Source organism: Xiphophorus couchianus, chromosome 12 (assembly GCF_001444195.1).
Source record: "Xiphophorus couchianus chromosome 12, X_couchianus-1.0, whole genome shotgun sequence".
NCBI lineage: Eukaryota > Metazoa > Chordata > Actinopteri > Cyprinodontiformes > Poeciliidae > Xiphophorus > Xiphophorus couchianus.
Window position 1 is genome coordinate 28,323,480 of NC_040239.1, and position 19,244 is coordinate 28,342,723.

The following is a 19,244-nucleotide window of genomic DNA, read 5'->3' on the forward strand; positions in this document are numbered from 1 at the left end:
CTTCCACCTGCCACCAGATACTGTATCTGATGTCGCGCTGGCAGCTTTAATTAAAGACTCATGAATTATTTTAATATAGGGTGTATTATCTCTGAATATACCTTGATGGACCAGTAGTAGATATTTTGCATAAATTATTTATTTTTCCCATTAAGGGAAAAATAATAAAACAGTGACCAGCAATGGATCAGCAAACTACTCTGCACTGGCAGATAAATAACATGCTCCATCATGTCTACTGTAATAAATACCTGCACACCGCAACATCTGATCAGTCCAGTTAAATAAACATGCTCAGGTTCTACAACACACTGCAGAGAGGAAGTGTGTCTCACTTTGATCTTTAAATACCCTCTAACGTTAACTTTTAAGAGAAAGGCAGACGCTCCCTTGAATCTCTGCTGCATGAGCACCTACCATCTCTCTCTTTTTTTTTCATTCTCCCTCCAACACCACCACCATCTGTCCCTTTCTTCCATTTCATGTGCTCAAACGTTATCCACACCCCTCTCATAGCAACAGCACGTCGCCCCCGCGCCTTGCAGTGGATTTTTCTTCCTCTGGATCTGCGCCTCGCACCATGCAGACGGTCCCTCGGCCCTGCCTGACGGCTCACTGTTCCCCCCTCCCCCAACAGCCGTGCTCCTATTTCACTCAAAGATGGCGTCGGCTCTAGAGCCTCTGGTCCTCTGGCTGCATTTTTAGCCTTGTTGTTGTCTTCGTTCCCCACGGTTCTGGCACCTTCTTCGCAGCGGCTCGACACGAAATTCCGGTGAGTAACAGCGGAAGTCGGATAGGATTTGAGGAGATTTGTGTTTTTTTTTTTTTGTTGTCTTTTTTTTTCTACCACAGTCAGCTTCACCCGGGCTTCCCTCGGAAACCAGAACCGGACCAGCTTTGGCTTTCAGGGGGAACCGCGAGAGGTAGCGGGAGAGAGGGGCACGGAGGGATGGTGCTCGCGGTGGTGGGTGGGTGGCTGAGTGGAGGGGGGCTAAGAGAGGAGGGGAAACCAAAGGCCTAGGCGCTCCGCTGTGGCGGCCTTGTCTCTCCCCCTCACCGCAGGCTTGGAGCGACACAAGACAGCGGCTGGTGAAGGGAGGAAGTCAGCTTAGGTGGAGACCCGCTTTGCAGGGACGGTGTGTTTAGCGGGCAGAGGCTGTTCGCCCGTGCTGTGTGCAGGGAACTAGGCCGCGTAGCAGAATGCTGCAGAGTCCGCCGCTCAGATACCTTCAGTGTTGCACTTGCCCGCTAGCCGAGATGGCCGTCTGCAAGTTGCATTGTGCCTCTTATATAAAGGCCGCAGTCTCACGTTAGTATCATGACATTCAGAAGAGGATTCCTCGTCTTATTTGTGTTGCTGGAAATTGCCACCAAAGCGGGAATGTTGTGTCTTTTTTTGCGCTGGAGTGTTAGCTTTTCTCTTGTTACATGCTGTTTACGTCTCGGGTTAGCGAGTTACGTTAGTAACACCGTGGTAACGCTAGCTCGCGGGCTACAGCGTTAGCTTCCTAAACAGCAGCGGTTAACGGGGGACTCTTGTTTGTAAATGCGTGTCGGACTGGAAGTATGTAATTAAAATTGAATAACACAACGTAATAATAACCCTTTAACAATGCAACAAACTCTGGTTGCTCTTTTACCTAGCCTGTGAGCTAATGTTTGCTAGCTGTGTGCGCGTTTGACTACATGGTGTTTACATTTAGCAACCCAGCTGACCAGGTGGCTGGACCTGGTTGTCCAGGTTTCAGGAGTGTTTCGTTTGTTTTATTTGTCCCTGTCATTCAGCACCTTTTATATAAAGCGACGTTTAGCGTTAGCCACATTAAAACTCAATTATATACTTTGTATTGTCCCGTAATGACGATGTTTTGAGTAATTAGCATGTTCACACGTATCACAGCTCCGCTAGCAGCTTTGAATTGTTTATGTGAAAAGGAAAGCATGGCTTTGTTTACACCGATCTGGCATTACACCTTGACCACTCTCACAGGGGAAGTGAACGGTACTATCTTTCCATCAGGACAACCATTAGTGGATAGGATAGGATATATTAAGCCTATTAGAAGCAGGAAGCTTAGGGATTTGAGTAAGTTTGATGTGGCCAGTGTGGTTTGATCCAACAGACTGTGTTATAGTAGCTCAGACTGCTTAAGAACTTTATTTATTGTTTTTTCTTTTAACCATCTTTAATCATATACTTCGAACACCATTCAGGATATGCATGCTTGTTGTAAAAACATACCTGACAGAAGGTGAATCTTTGCATTTTTGAAAGAAATAGCTAGCAGGTAACAAAATCAGGAGAAGTTGCATGTAGGTCTGTTGCTATATATATAATTATTTATTTTTACCCGTTTCCTGTCTGTTTTCTGACAATTTGTTTCTCTTCAATGTTTTCTACAGTTTTTATCAGCTGTTGAGGCACAGTGGACGTGAAGGTGATCAAAGCTGACTTCTCCCCAGTGGAGAGAAATTTCCTCCACTCCATAGATGAGAATCCCACATCAGTGAAAGAAGAACAAGTGGAGACAAGAGAAGAAGAAAAAGAAAACGTGGATTTGGAGCTATCTATTCTGCTTCCTTCCTCTCTTTACATTGTAACACTAATCTCATGTTCTGGAGACCTGGATCGAATCTGTCAACTCGCACTACGACGTATTTACTTCACCGCTGGCAGAAAACAGACTTTTTTTAACACTTTAACAGAAGAAGGACTTTATTTTTGTGACTGTGAGCGCTACCCCCTAAATTAAGAAATCAGCCTGTTTTTTGTATGTTTTTTTGCTCTGTTGGAGTTTCATTTCTAAAGATCTGTTGCTTTTTCCACTTCCTCCTGCTTCCTGCCAGGCACGCTCACCTGGTTAGCAGCGGGCGGCAGGTGGACCGTATTTTACCAGGCGGCAGGTTGGCTCAGGGGAGATTGTGCTATGATCAACAGCTCCTTTCCGCGTTGCTCATACTCAGCTTCTGAGGGACTCTCTGTGCGGCCCCAGGACAAGGGATAGTAAGCTGGTTGACGACGAAGAAGAGGCGGCGGCGCTACGGCGCAGGCCAGGCATTTACTTGGCTTACGGTTATCAATTTTTTTATTTGTATTTTTGTTATTGTTGTTTTTTGTTTGTGGTCCGTGCAGTAAGGCCTCTGGGCCACTGCATCTGCCCAGGCCGCAGCTATGGTGAAGCTGGCCAACCCGGTTTACACCCAATGGATCCTAGAGGCCATCAAGAAGGTCAAGAAGCAGAAGCAGCGACCGTCGGAGGAGCGCATTTGCAATGCGGTGTCGATGTCCCACAGTTTGGACCGCAAGACAGTTCTGGAGCAGCTGGAGCTCAGCGTCAAGGACGGCACCATCCTTAAGGTCACCAACAAGGGCCTCAACTCCTACAAAGACCCAGACAACCCTGGGCGCTTGTCTCTGCCGAAGCCAAAAGGCAGCGGCAGCGCAGGAGGTGGTGTAGCTGCATCAGCGGGAGGCGGCAGCAATAATGGCGCCGGAGGCACATCTCATTCGCACTCCGGCAAGAAACCCGGACTCGACTGGAACAAGCTGATCAAGCGGGCACTGGAGGGCCTCCATGAACCCGGCGGCTCCAGCTTGAAAAACGTGGAGCGCTTCCTGAAGTGCCAGGCGGACGTGGCGGCCTACCTGTCGAGCAGCGGCTCCATAGGAGCCGGCCTCTTCCACCAGCAGCTGAGGGTGGCTCTGAAGAGAGCCGTGGCGCACGGCCGCGTGGTCAAGCAGGGGCAGACCTTCCAGCTGGTGAGCCGCGGCGGCTGCCAGAACGACGGGACTGGGACGGTGTCTCTGGAAACGTTGCCGCCCGTTCGACTGCTTCCTCATGAGAAGGACAAGGTAATGGCACCAAAGGCATCTCAGTCCAGACGTAAACACCACTGCTTTCAGATTTACACCAGTTAGCATCAGGCCGGCCACCACAACAAATTTTGCTGGACGATAAATTGTTCCAGAAGTTATTGCAATAGACAATAATAATATTGTTTTTTTGAGACCATTATGTAGTAACACAATGGCATAATAATATAAAAACACATTCTCAAAGCTCAACAAACTTTAAATTCGAATGAATATTTAACACTGGAACAGGAAGACATTTGAAATATCCAAAATGAATAAAGAAAACAACAGAAACGACAAATTAAATGAATTATGAAGTCTCTGTAAACCAAATCATCTTTCAAAAAAAGGGATAGTTGAGACCAAATCACCAGACTGAAGACCTTTATCATTCAGATTTTGTTAGAAAGTGAGAGAAAAGAGAAAAAATAAATCATTCAAATGAAATTTATTGAGCTTGTTTTAATTTATCACGCGATTTATTGCTTATTGCGACGTCTATTTAGTGCCTCATATTGTTGCATTTTACAATTTTATCTGTTGAGTCTCTTGAACTTTTTGGGCTTTAAAGGACAGATAAGTATTTCTAATAACTGAAGCAAAGTTTAGTGAAACAAGCTAATTGTAAAGCAATTTTTATTCCTGGTGTCAAACTATCATGATATAAGCATTGAAAACAGTTGGTTTAAACCACTATTTTAGCTCTTAATAATTTTGCTAAAACAGTACAGGACCAACAAATTTAAAAGAAAATAAAAGAAAAAAAAGAAAAATGTAGATTTTGGCAGTTTTATGTATGGAATACAACTTGCATTAAATTTTGACAGCAGCATGACATGACTATTAGTAATATTTAAGTATTTGTTTTATTTTTAGGCATGCACCAATTTGAAAATTTGGGCCAATATTCCCCAATATTGTTGGGGTTATGGCTGATAACTGTTATTTACCGATATATACAGTACAGACCAAAAGTTTGGACACACCTTTCTAATTCAATGGGTTTTCTTTATTTTCATGACTATTTATAAGGCAAGAAATCCCACTTATTAACCTGACAGGGCAGGTTGACCTATGAAGTGAAAACCATTTCAGGTGACGACCTCTTGAAGCTCATCAAGAAAATGCAGAGTGTGTGCAAAGCAGTAATCACAGCAAAAGGTTGCTACTTTGAAGAAACTAGAATATAAGGGCTATTTTCAGTTGTTTTACACTTTTTTGTTTAGTGCATATTTCCACATGTGTTATTCATAGTTTTGATGCCTTCAGTGTGAATCTACAATGTCAATAGTCATGAAAATAAAGGAAACTCATTGAATTAAAAGGTGTGTCCAAACTTTTGGTCGGTACATGTATATATTGTATATATTTCACTACTGCTACTACGACAGCTGGGGAAAAAAACAACTTCACCACTGCTTCACTGCTTCTTTGCTTCAGTAAAATTCCCCACAATCCTTTGCTGCGTCACTATTATGTGACCTCATCCCCTTCCTCACAAAAACAAATGATGGCATGATGGAAGTATGTATCGGTTAATATGTTAATATCGGTTTTATAGCAGTTTTATCTATCAGACCAATACGATATCTTAAAATCCTTGCTAATACCTGCCGATACCAATGCTAATACCGATATATCGGGCATACCATTTTTTTTCTCATCAAAATTAAGAGTTTTTTTTCCCTTTTGTTTCAATCATTTTCCACTAACATCAGCATCTGATAGAAGACAATGTTTCCATCTTTTTTATGAAAGGTTATTTAACATTTGTGGCTCCACACAGGTTTGGTTTAGCCGGACCGAGGGCAAAAACGGCTCGTGTGGTAAAGGTTTCTGGTTTAAACCAAACAGGATGACTCGGTTTGGATACAACTGGGTCAAAAACATGAGCTTGATCTGCAAAACCAACTTTAAAGAGGTCAGGCTTTTAAAACGTATTTGTCGTTTGAAGTCAGGGGATATCGACTTTTAAAAAAAAATTTTTTTTTTGCCAAAAAGTCAACTCCAGTTTCCACATAATAATTTTGAGTAATTTAAAAATCAAGCAGTTTAACTGGGACGTGAATCATCAACACCAAATCGTTTGGTATCAAATCTGTATTTTTAAAGGTTTTATTCCACTGCCATATTGTTGGCTTTTTTTTTACTTTTTCTTTTTTAGACAGGCGCGTGAGTAATGTCTTCACAGGTATGCCTTGTTTGTTTTTCGTCCGCGGCCGGCAGACTTGTTTTCACCCGTTAAAAGAGGAAGATGAGGTCAGGCTTAGAAAGTCATGTGGCTCCCAGCCTCCTGCAGCGAGCGCAGACCAGCTGCAGGGCTGCTCCCTGTCAGCATCTGTCAGGAGATGCGAAGAAGAAAGAAGGGAAGCGAGGGAAAAGGGAAGCAACGCGGACCAGAAAGAGAAAAGAGGAGGTGGCGTGTAGCAGAGCCACAGGGCGAGGCCTGGATGATGCAAGCTTCTGGCCTCTGAAAGGAGAAGGAGGGAGAGGAAAGTGAGGGAGACAGAACAAGAGGGGGGGAGGCAGACATGCAGGCGACAGAGGAGAGAGGGAACACACCCACCTCTGTAACCTGATCAGAGAGAGCAGCCGTCTGCTAACCTCAGCACACCCGTTACCCCGAGATACCGCGTCTTAAATCTACCTGAGCGCTTTCCGCTATCTGCCCGTTACCCAGACGTCGTCGACCTTACCAGTGCTCGCTGCGAGCTTTGTCTAAGATCCGGGGTGCCAAACACGGTTAAGACAGCCGCACGCGCAAACCCAGACGAGAGGATTAGCCCAGAGAGCAGGCCGCGGGTCACGCGGGGTCAGCCCAACATGGTGACTCTCTTAGGGGAAAAACGGAGAGCGACCCGTTTCTCTGGAGCCGGACAGGCAAACATTAGTTTAAGTAATGCGTTTGTACTTTTAATATGCTGGTTTGCAGTTATAAAAAAATAAACTCAACGAATCAACAAGTTGTTACAGGATTTTGCTTTTGGGTGTGAAACTGTGCTGAAAGTGAGCAGATTGGCTCAAAAGTTGTTATGTACACAAGCTGTACGCTTTGGTTCTCACAGAACATACACACTGATATGAGGGGTGCACCGATCAACCGGTTGATTGGTCCCAATTTTCTAAATGTTGGCCTATTGGCCGAGATTTGCATGCAAAACCAATCTCTGCGACAGTAAAGTCTGGGCTGGGAGATAAATCGATTTTTATTGGTTAATTCAGTGAGTCTAAGGCCTGTTGTCTTCTTTGACCAATGTGTTTTAAAGTTTCTATTTATTTCAACTTTATGACTGAATATTAGGAAGAAGCTAATATATACATCTTTAATTACAAGATTAAACTCATATTAAGAGAGCAAAACAGTAACTCCAACACAAAACAACAGTTAAAGTGAAGAATGTCGAGCATGTTGTGAAATTATATTTTGGTGATACTTAATAGAAATACTTCATCTTTTCACACATCAACATCAAATTATCATTAGTAGAAGGACTTTGAAACGATTGTACAAAGCTGTGTATTTCAAAGAAAAAAAAATACTCAAACTGAGCTGGTTTTATTTATTTTTTTAAGTCTACCTGACAGCACAAGTTATAAAAAAACAAAAAAAAATCGGTATCAACCAAACTTAGAATCAGCTGGTCAGGCTTTTTAAAAATCGGCGATCGACCAGAAAATTCCAATCGGTGCGCCTTTAACCAACACTCTTTTTATAAATGGCTCTGAAAGATATTACCCACTAAAATAAAGTTTAAATATCTTCAGGTCCCTGTTAGGATTCATTTACTTATTCACTATCAAACATCCCCAAAATACCAGATACACTCCAGAAGGAAACAAAAGTCAGTCATTCCTCCAGCGCCCTTCAGCCTTCAGAGAAAATCACAAAATTGCCGCAGCGTTCCGGACGTTGGCATTCGAGTCAATCTGGTCGTTTTTCTTGTCGCCGCTCCGTTGTGTTTTCCCAGCATCGCCGTCGACTCGGCGTGGGTTAGCGCCCGCGCCGCCGGCGTGAGCGGCATATGTGTCAAAAAGATTAAACTGTGCACCACAAATAAAGGCAGAGATTGCTGTTGCGTAATCACTCCCTCCTCCCTCCCCCCAACCCGTACACTCTGCTTCGCTGGGCGCTCCACTGGCGCATCATCGCCTCGCATGATCGCTGGCAGATATGATTTCCAGGGGAAAGAAATGAGAGAGGGCGAGTGGAGGGAAATCAAAACAAATGGCTGAGCACTAGCTTTGACCCCATTTGCGGGGAGATTTGTGCCTTCGGTTGCAGCTGATGGTTGCATCGGGGGCGTGCTATTCAAACGGGATCCCAGAGCCTATTTCTGGCTCCCCTAATAGGGTGCCATTGCCAGGTCATGAAGGGGGAGAGAAATGGGTGAGGGAAGTCAACTAGGGGTCATGGATGTATAGGTGGCAAAGCTCATTGCTTCCCTGAGCAGCCATTAGGTGGGACGGGCTTAACGTTCAGCGGTGTGTGTGTGTATGGTTATGTACTTTAGCGTGTGTGTTGTTATTGTTCATCCAATCACAGTAGGTGAAGGCAGCCTTCCTGCCCACCGGTTGCCCTCTCCCTAACAGCTGGAGCGGGGTGAACCAGAGTTCTCCCTGTAGCCAGGCCGTGTCACGGCGAGGACGTGTGAAAAACCCGACGCGTTCGCTGCGCACACCTCCCAAACCGTCCCACTAACCTTCCCCCGATGTAATATTTCTTTCCTTCTCGGTGGCTACCGTATCTCCAGCTCCAGGAGCTGTCGCATCCTCACGGCGAATGCTGATTGGCCGGTACATTTTTACTACTGTGATGTGTTTTCTTTCCCGTCTTCTGCTGCAGTTGCAGCATGTCGTTGGGATTTTGTTCGCATTTGTAAATCCAGTCGTAATGTCTAGAGATTCCTTTCTGAAATGTTTGTTTTTTTAAATTCAGAAACGAGGGGTGCACCGATTGCAGATTTTTGGCTGATCACCGATTTCCCAAAATTAAGGAAATCGGCACTGATAAGTAGACTGGCCTGTAAATCGGTGCTCCCCTGTCAGAGGCTAATTTTCTGCCCGGAGCCTACAGTCGTGTTTTATAGAGGATATTTCTTAGAACTTTTGATTCCATGTCATTTCCCATAAGAGGTGATTGAAATGAAAGCAAGTTTTTCTGATATTTTCTGTCATTTGTAATTTCTTTACTTTTCTTTTTTAAAGAAAGGAAAACATTTATTTTCTTGTTAACATCTCATTGCAGAAGTATCAGAACCTCTCTGCTATTTTCCCCTCGTTCTATTAGCTCGCAACTGCAGACATTAATATTTAGATTTTTATGTGCTAAATACAAAGTATTTAAAAATGAAGCAAAGGATTTTTTATTTAATTTTTTTTGCTTCTTTTATTTAAAAAATACACTCCACCACTAAATGAAAACCTGCAAAAGACTTGGACTAGACCAGAGACTCATCTTCCAGCAGGAAACGGACCCTAAGCATACATCCGGAGCTACGCCGGGGTGGCTTGGAAGAAAACGGTGGCCTAGTCAAAGAAAATCCCATGCGGTGCAGAGACAAATGGAGGTCCTCTAGCATGATCACCCAGCGGGGAGCGTTTACCTTGAGCTCACCAGTCGGTGAGCGGCATCTGGCATTGGCAGCGTGTGTCTGCAGCAGAGCCGCTGTCCAGCTAGCCAATGTGTGGAGCAGCTGTGGAAGTAACGGCTGGAGGCCGGCCAGCCATTTGATGCTGTCGTTAAGATTTCTGCTCCCTGGCTAACCTCTACATAGATATTTATGTATATAGAGTTAATGTTTTTATGGAGAGCTGATGGAAGACAGGGGAGTTTGATATTTCATGAAGTTACACAGTGCCTGGAAGCTGGTTGCCGTAGAGGAATTTGAGATTGTCAATGATTAGGTTTACTCTGCTGTGTGTCCATCTTGACTTTTGTTTTTCTTCTATTATTTCTTTTCCTCATTGTTCTCTCTTTCTTTTCTTGTCTTTTTCTAAGCTTCTGTTTTAGCAGGGAATACTGGAGCTCAGCTTGGTGTTTTCTGTAACTTCTCATCCCAGTTTGTAACATCTATAATAGCGCAACATTTAGCTGCAAATACTCCCAAAATGAAAAACCTTTTAAAACATCATCGCTCATGCAGAGATCATGATGAATCAATTTAGGATGTTTTCTAAATGTAATATGATTTTGTTTTGAACAATTTAACAGAAAACTGGATTCTGGACTCGAAGAAACAACATTTTCTGCTCATCTTGTCATTATTTTGCTAATTTGGATTAAAAAAAAAAGAGAATTCATTACACCTGAAGGTTTTTGGGGCCAAAGTCATTCACCTCAATAAAAATATCTACTTCTATCTGCTCTGCAAAAGCGCAAAATCTTAATTTTGGTTTAATTTCTAGTGCAGATATCTGAAATGAGGCAAAACTAACTTAAAGGTAACTTTTCAACATATGTAATCTTGTTTCAAGTAAATAATTCTAGAATATAGATAAAAAAAATTACACATTTTTTCATGCATTAGAAGTCATTTTCCTCATTTTAAGTTAAAGAAATCTGCCTGTGAACTGGTGCTTTATCTTTTTTTAAAATCTATACTCAAGAATTATTTATTTAAAATAAGTCTCGACTTTTTGCTGAAAAGCTACCTTTGAGATAGTTTGTTTTTTTTTCTTCCAAGTGTAAAACGATTGCTATTAGAAACTACACAATTTTGTGATCTGTGCATTGTGAAGAAAAGTACGGTGGCCCAGGAGGGTCAACAAAGTGACAAAATAAAAAAAATCAAAGTGGAAGTAATGGTAAAACTGAAGTTATGATAAACTTACTAACATAACTTCTATTGTTGTTGCATTGTAACTGACATTGTGTTGACCCTCCTTTTTTCCTTTATTTTCCTGTTGAATTCTAAAATATTAACATCAGATTACCGATGGAAAACATTTGAAAATTACATTTATTTTTTAAAATCCCAAACACCAGACATGCGCACAGGGGCGTAAGCGCTTTCGAGGCACACCGTGGGCGGTTGAGTCAGGCGGGGTCGGACCGGGTCACGCTCACCTGGCGCTTCCACCTGGGCGTGTGTTTCTGAAGAAAAACCAGTTACCTGCCAGACGGGTTTTGAAGTCAGTTAAGGCGCTATTTTTGAAGAACTAGCTAGCTGCTAGCCGTCACCACGAGGCGTGAATTCAGGAGGAATTCGGTTCCTGAAAATCCTTACCTCTGCTTTCACAGTCCTTCATAGAAATGTCGGCCATGAGAAACGGTGACAGTGAGAAATCTGCGGAGTGTCGTCGTGTTGCTAACGGGCGTCTTGGCAGCCAGGGTAGAAAAAGTCTGAAACGAGGAGGAGTAGTTCTCAGGAGGAATGTGTTTTTGTAGCTCCTGTATCCCTGCCACTGAAGCAGGATTAGCTTTTTTTTAATTATTATTGTAAGTATCTGCTGGGGATTAATTTCCAGTAGCAGCCTGTAATCTGAACCCAGTTGTAGCCGAGGTGACGCTCACTTTTGCGACGTTTAAGGGGTTAAATGTCAGGAAGGATCGAGGTGTTGGTCATACCCAGGCTGCCACTGCTGCAGATTTTCTCTGTTTTTTCCCCCTTTTGTGCCCTCTGGATTGTTATTTTTGTCTCCTCTCCGTGTCTCTCTTTATTTTCTCGCTTTTTTTTGCGTTCCCTCTTTCTTTTTTTTCCCATCTTGTGGCTTTGTGTTGCTCCACAGCTTTGTTCTGTTGAGCTCTATAATTATTTTCAGAATGTTTTAAGATCATATGGAGAGTTTTCAGTCTAATTGCGCCCCAGTGCAGGATTGTAGTTTAATATTCTTCACTATTGGGGCTGGAAATTTTTTTTAAAAATACCCGAAACCTTTCACTGTTAAGCTGCTGCTTATCCTCCTCCTTCCTCCTCCGCTGTGTGTTTACCTCTTCCTCCTTTCACCACATCCCTGTCTGTGTTTCTCAGGTGCTGTGCTGCATTAGGTGTAACGGACTGTGTGTGTGTGTGTGTGTTGCAGGCAGCCTGAGTCAGAAGGAAATGAACCTAATAAATCAAGTTCTTGTCCCTGTCTCTTCCCAGCCAAAACAATGTGCCTACCTGCTTCTTTGCTGCTGCACTGTTTGGACAAAGACTATCTTATGACTTAATGAGTTTCTCAGGTATTAATCCACTGTTTGTTTTTTTCCAACAGAATCTATGCGTTGTATGGAATTATGCGCTTTTGGTTACTTTGATTTCTTCATATTTTGACATTTTGAGGTTTTCTGGAAAACTTTGCTTCCGTTTAAATCACCTTTGACTCTAAAGCCTGCTACCTTGCGACGACATCGGAACCCATGTACAGTAGGGCTGAGCGATGTCAGGGGGAACGTGGGTAATAATACTGGTGACTGTGATAATTTTTCCTCTTTATTCTTGCAATAAAAAGTAAACAATGTTGATGTCTTTCTGCTTTGGGTTTATAGCAAACATAGACCACAGATAGGGCTGGACAGTAAATCAATAATATTTATCGCAATAGGCACTTGATCAATATCAATAGATAATGCATCTGATAGAATTTTCAATAACTCCGAGGTAGAACCGCACAGCATTCTGGGGGGTGTAGCCTCTCAACTTGTCACGGCTAGGTGGTACCAACTAACTCGCTCATTAGTTACCTAGCAACAACTTGTTCAGAATCTTCCAGCACAGTGCCTCATAGCTGCTTAAAAATAAAAACAACTATGTTGAGTGAAAACTGGATAAAACGGGAATGTTAAAAATTGGAAGAATTTCCAATATTTAACACAAAAAGCGAATCAATAATTATCCAACGATTTGAAATGAAATGCTTATATTGTGATATGATTTTCAGGCATGTTATCCAGCCCTTGCCCCAGATAACAAGTTGTCTGTCAAACTCACATTTAGTACAGGCCACGCAAGTTTTCTTATATTGTGTACAACGATGTTGCAGTTCTGGTAAATGTGCAGCAGTAATATCTCTTAGTTTTGCAACTGTAAAATTCACAGTAGTTAGATGGACTGACAGAAAATGGAAGTTGAAGTAAACTGGAAGAAAGGAAAGACATTGCCATCAAGAGAAGCTGGATCAGATAATTTAGGGATGGTTGTGAATATGTTTACAGTAGTGGTGCACCGATGGCAATTTTCTGGACGATCACTAAACTTTATAAAGCCCGACCTGCTGATTTCAGTTACAACCGATACCAATTTATTTATTTTTCTGTCTGCAGAGTTGCTAAGGCTATGTTCACACGGCAGGCAAATGTTGATCAAATCTGATTTTTTATTTTTATTTTGAGGTTAGTTACCAGGACAGACGTGTTAGAATGAATGTGTACTCCCAAAACTGATTCTTATTTTTTTTTTTTTTTGAGTCACGTCCATGTGTCCAATCTCTTTTTTTGTTTTGTTACCCCTCCATGGGGTCTTTTGTGGGCTCTAGTGTCCCTTATATGAAAGTAGGCTGACAGGAAAGGGGGAAGGAGAGGATGGAAGACATGCGGCAAAATATTGTCGGGTCCGGGAGTTGAACCCGCGACGGCCGCGTCGAGGACTCAAGGCCTCCAAACATGGGTCGCGCTAACCACTACGCCACCACGGCACGCCCATGTCCAATCTTTTTGAATGCGATTCCAACGGGAACAGCCAAAACGAATTTGATGTGACATTGTCGGCACGTTCCGCCGTCGTTTGCCAAAGTTGTGCCAAAATCTGCCCCCGATGCAGTCCAATGCAACCCAGCACTCCCGCACTTCTGGGTTGCCAATTTTTCTAATTCAATTAATCAGTTAGATTACTACATCATCAGATTAATCAGTGATTAATTGAGTTAATTGATTAATTTAAGTGATCAGATTAATTCATTAATTAATCGCATTAAAAAAAGTTGCCATAGAATAATCTATTACAAAAATAATTGTTAGATGCAGCCCCAAAACTTTCTACCTCACAGTTATCAACACTGATTAGCTCTTATCGCACAAAATGATGCATTAAAAATTGCTTTCAACACGGCAACTACTAGAATTCGGCGAGACATTTCCGTCTTGTCTCAGGCCGTTGCCAACGCTGCTGTCTGCTAGTCGGGCGTTGGGATCGATTGACCGCAGGTTGCTGACGTCTTAACAAACCCATGATAATCTTTTACAGAGTTCAATTTAAAATAAACTTTCTCTTTTATGTAAATCCAGCCGAGCTTTTACTGCCGTCTCCGTTTCCTGTTGCAGATGACAACTGAAACTGTGTGAGATAACAACACGCTTGGTGTCTTGGTTTCATAAGCCTCATAAAGGAGTCTGAGCAAAGGCATTAGCAGCTATTTGTCACAGTCTCAGAAGGATTTTGTTTAAGAGCAAATATGGGAAATGTTTTTGATTTTTGAATAGTTCTATGCAATTTAGGCTTTGTGTTAAATAACTTTAAATGTGTTAAAAGTGGCTAAAGAAGGCTGATTACAAAAATACTTACTAAAAACAGCTCCATTTTATAATTTCTACCGTAACTGTAGCGGTTTTTGAAGCTGCAGGAGTTTTGGGACTCTTGTCGTGTTTTTTTTAATTATTATTTTTTTTAGCTTCTCATAGTCTGAATCCTTTTGCTTTTGTTGGAACAGAAGTGCCTTCCTCCCCTCCAGCGTGAGATGTTTGCAGTCAAACTGTGGGAATCGGACCAACATAAAAGCAAAGCGATCAAAAAGCTTCACTCCACCCTTGCCAGATTGTTGAAGACGTTTCCTTCCCTTTGTTTCTAGCTTTTCCCCCACACGGCTGTTAGCAAGCACTGGCCCAGATGTCATGCAACTTGTTTTCGCCCGGGCCTTTTCTCTCTCTGCTGCTCGGCTACAAAGCTGAGCCTTAGAAAACCAGCTGGTCTCAGACTTGCTTATTTTCTTCTATTTTTTTTTTTTTTTTTTAAACAGTGTTCCCCTTCTTACAAGTAAAGCTGTGTCTCTTTTCCAAGTCTCCATCTTTATTGCTTCTCTTACACGGATGCTCACTGTCTGGCAAGCTGGACAGGAATTTATCAACTCTCTTTTTTTCTTCTTTTTTTTATGATTATTTTTCTACTGGGGTTAATTTTAAACTTTGAAAATAGTTTTTTTTCCCCTTTCCATGACACTTTCAGCTCATAAAGAGTCTTTGTTTTTGAGGTCTGCACACATGGAGCGTATTGGATTAAATGCAGATCTTCACTTGCAGTTTACTGAAAACAGCAAGTAATTGTGTTACATTGCAGGGTATTATGCTTGTGTTTGAAGTTCGGCTCAACAATCTGCTCACATTTAGTCTCTCCGAATATGCAAAAATCTGAATATTATATCTAATTTCCAGGTCTTGTAAAGCGGTAACCTGCCAGTTCTGATTTTTCTTTAGAAGCTGCAAGAACTGTTTGTGTGAACCCTTATATCTGTTATGCCTGAATTTCTTTGCGGGTAGACACCGGGTTATATCAGAGGATGCTAGCATCCATACATCTCCAGCATGGGGCCCCTGAGTCTGATGCCCCACTGATAGTTCCTCATTCTAGACGGAGGCGTTCTTAAGAGGCTCCAAGACTCTGGAACTTTCTTCCATTGTGTTACTATTTTAAAATCAGGACTAAACTAAGGCTGTTGTAAAAGAATATTTTAGTAATCGAATACTCTATAGAATATTTTAACGATTATCCGAGGAATATCTCTCTCTCTTTCTCAGCGCCATTCCTACTGTTCGCTCCAAAACCGTGACAACGTGATTCCGACGCCACAAAAGCTGTCGTAGTCCAACCATCGCGCCGTAAAATTCAACAATCCTTATTTCTCCCCCAAACTCTTGACAACGTGCCGCACAGTTCAACACCATGCTGCTAGTACTTCACAACAACTCATAGGCAGAAGTATGAGTGCTGCCCTCCACAGATAATGATCCGGCAGAACACGGTGCGCTACATAATAAAACGGAATTTAACGACACTTCGAGGCAGATATATTTTCCTCGAGGAATTTTAATAATCGAGGTACTCGAATCATTTGAGGAATCGTTTCAGCCCTAGACTAAACCACTGCAAAGTTGACGAGTCTGCTGTCCCAACTAGCCTGTTCCCTTTCTGTTCTTCCCCTGACTCGATTTGAACATTGCTAACTTCTAGTCGTCGTTCAACAGCTACTCTGCACACGACTCGTTGTTTGCATCAGGTTTCAGATTTTCAGTCGAGCTGAAAAATCAACTGATTCCAATCGCCACACAGTTTCATCCAGACTTCTTCCTTTCTACTTACTACGTGATTAGCGATCATTTGTTTCATTATGATCACTAAAATTATTGCCTTTTTTATTACTGCTGATATGTTTAATCTGATTAATCATGATGCATCAATTATAGAAATAATTGTCAACTAATTTGGTAATCAATTAATCGATTCTACATATGGCCATTTTGCTGAAAGAACAACACACTCTGTGCAGTAATTAAGCCAAAACTGTACAAAAATAGATGCATTTTGCATTTAAGACTAAAAACAAGTCTTTGTCTGTAAATATGTTCTACCCAAAACCTCCTCGAGTGGCATAATTCAAGCCTCACCCGGTTCAAATTATGTAAAACTATCCAGTTATTAATTGGTTAAACCATAATATAGTCAATTGATCAGCCCTGCACTGTATTGATAAGCATTTCACAGGTTGAAGTATTTTTTTTTAGCTACACTCTTTGCTACAAATGCTCAAGCGTGCACTAAAAGAATGCAGTCATTGCACTTTAGGCAATAAAATGTTCATTTTCTTATTCAAAAAAAGAATGCAATAGTTTACTTTAATTTTTAATGCATTTCTAATATTGTATAAAACAGACTTAAATGAAAAATCTGTGCCAACCGTTTTGTACAATTAATCGCCAGAATAATCGATTAATCAATAACTAAAACAATCACTAGTTGCAGTTCTAAAAATGATTATGCAGCGCTAAAATACGTTGAAATAAAACTGGATGAGAAACATAATAAACAGGGTTTTCCCCCAGTGTGTTACAAGCCTGGCGGACCACCAGGCTGAGCATTGCTTATTTACTTAAGTCTGTTTAAAATGTTTGCATTTTTTAAGACTTTATAGTTGGTGTTCAGGTATTAATCTTCCAATCTTTCAGTAAAACATAATATCAAGTGATATTTTCAAATTTCCTGTCAACTTTAAACATTTTAAAGTTTTGCAAGTTTTCTGAGGGAACCTTGCTAAACATAGGCCAGGGCCAATAAAACATGACTATCACCACTGTCAAAGCTGAACAACATGTTAGTAGATCAGTGTGGATTCTCTTTTTATAACATATATAACCCTAAAGTTCAGTTGATTGCACCAAACTGGTTACATTCCTGTATCACATTAAGCTGAACACACACCAGCCTTACCAACTCTCTTTTGATGGTCCTCTATTCTGAGGAAAAAGTACACCTGCAGTTCCTTCCACCATCACTGGTCATACATCATTCTGTTTTTTTCCCCATTGTTTTGTGCTTGCTTGTACATTTTAAAGTTTCGTCATTGTGCCTCCCCAGCTGCGGACGTTCTGCGGTCAGAAACACCCACCTAAACCACTTCAGCTAACAGCGTCGGTCAAGGGCGCGTAACCACCGTCCTGTGATCAGCAGAGACTCCGACACATGGTGGCGCCACATAAATAATACAATCTCTGCCGTCACGGCAGCTCTCACGCTCCTCATCACCCTGAACTAGCTGCTCAAACACAGACACACGCTCTGCGGCGTCTGTGTGATTTTCAGCCCGCCGTTAGCTCGCTAATATATGCGGCGACGCTCGTTGACCGTGGCGGGACGCGAGGCCTCGGTGTTGTTTTCGTTTGAAGCCGTTAATTTGACAGACGGTTGTGTCCTTCCTGCAGCCCGTGGCGGAGCCCATCCCCATCTGCAGCTTCTGTCTGGGGACCAAGGAGCAGAACCGCGACAAGAAGCCGGAGGAGCTCATCTCCTGCGCCGACTGCGGCAACAGCGGTGAGTGCAGGTTCAAACTCCTGATTTTAACGTTGGAAGTAAAGGGTGTCAAATATTTTATTCAGATAAAAGTTTTTAAAACCATCATGGGCTGAAGTATGTATGGACTCTGGGTTGCTTTCTGAAGCTGGACTACACGGCAAAACTCAAGACAGATCCGTTGGGATCTCTGGCTAAGACGTGCATAATGTCACACGGAAACAGTTATTCAGTGGGGGGAACAAACTTTCAACTATGTTTAAAAGTTATCAGGTCATCAGTGAAATAAATGTTGGTCTCAGCAACAGACTTCCCAGGTGGATTTGATGTAGGACTGAAACGATTAATCTGATTAATCGATTAGTGAAACGATTGTCAACTAATTTAGTAATCGATTAATTGTTAACTGACTCAAAAAAAGGCTATTTGCTGAAAGAACAGCATACTCATAGCAGTAATTGCAACAGAACTGTACAAAATACACACGCATTTTGCATTTACGATAAAACGCCTTTGTCTGTAAATATGTTTCAACCAAAATTCCTCAAGTGTAATGTTTTATACTCACCTAATTCAAATTCAATAAATGCTATGTCATTGCATTTTAGGGAATAAAATGTTTATTTTCTTATTTTAAAAAAATCAGTTAAAGTGTTTCTTTATTTGCAAGTATTTCTAATATTTCATAAAAAAAGGCTTACATGGTTAAATAAAAAAATCTAGAGGACATTCAATTTTTATTTTTGATCTGATTATTATAATTGATTGCTAAAATAACCTTTATTTATAGCTCAAGTTTGAAACGAAGGGAAAATGTTTGTAGAAAAGCACCACCTGTTTAGCCAGGTGCAGGAGGTATGATGCTGTGGGACTGTTTCTCTTCCTAAGATCAATAAGCCTCAGAAAAAGCAGTAAAGCAAAAAATCTGATGGAATCTGCAGCTGAAAAAGGTTCATCATTCAACAGAGTAATGATGCAAAACATGGTGAATATGGCTGGCAGGACTCGAAATCTGTCTGCTTCCATAAAACCTTTGAGGTTTTAAACAGCTCTATCCTAACAGTGAAGTTTATTCCCGCCAGTTAAAGAATGTAGAGACATAAAAGCTGCTTTTTCTTTTCCAGTGAGGTGATGCGGATTAATTGACTTTAACACACACCTTCTATCAGGAGTGTAAATGAATCTTTCCATATATTTTTATATTTGGCTTCTCAGCTGTCAGTGGAGCAGTTCTCAGCTTTTCCCTCTGAACTGACGGCGTCAGTAATCTCCACCTCTAGTCGCAGTCGGCCAATCGCAAGCCTCCGAGGGCTTTAATATTTTAATGTGTCGCTAACAGTACTGTTAATTGCACGAACTTCGGCTACCTTTCCATCAGTTTTCTAGTTGAACAATCCGTTTCCCGCAGCAGGAAT

The 19,244-nt window shown here is 41.8% G+C and overlaps 1 protein-coding gene across 4 annotated transcripts in view; it reads left to right on the forward strand.

Annotated features, from left to right (window-relative positions):
• The first annotated feature begins 578 nt into the window (after positions 1 to 578).
• The window catches only part of kat6a (K(lysine) acetyltransferase 6A), a 36,679-nt gene continuing 18,013 nt past the window's right edge, over positions 579 to 19,244 (forward strand). The window contains exons 1-3 of one of the 4 annotated variants that reach the window (XM_028033103.1): positions 579 to 772; positions 2,404 to 3,853; positions 17,742 to 17,850. In XM_028033103.1, coding sequence (XP_027888904.1) covers positions 3,173 to 3,853; positions 17,742 to 17,850 — 790 coding nt within the window. In that variant the 5' untranslated portion in view covers positions 579 to 772; positions 2,404 to 3,172. Of the gene's footprint in view, positions 773 to 813; positions 965 to 1,030; positions 2,314 to 2,403; positions 3,854 to 17,741; positions 17,851 to 19,244 lie in introns of those variants that run through there. The other 3 variants (XM_028033100.1, XM_028033101.1, XM_028033102.1) reach the window with 3 other exon arrangements.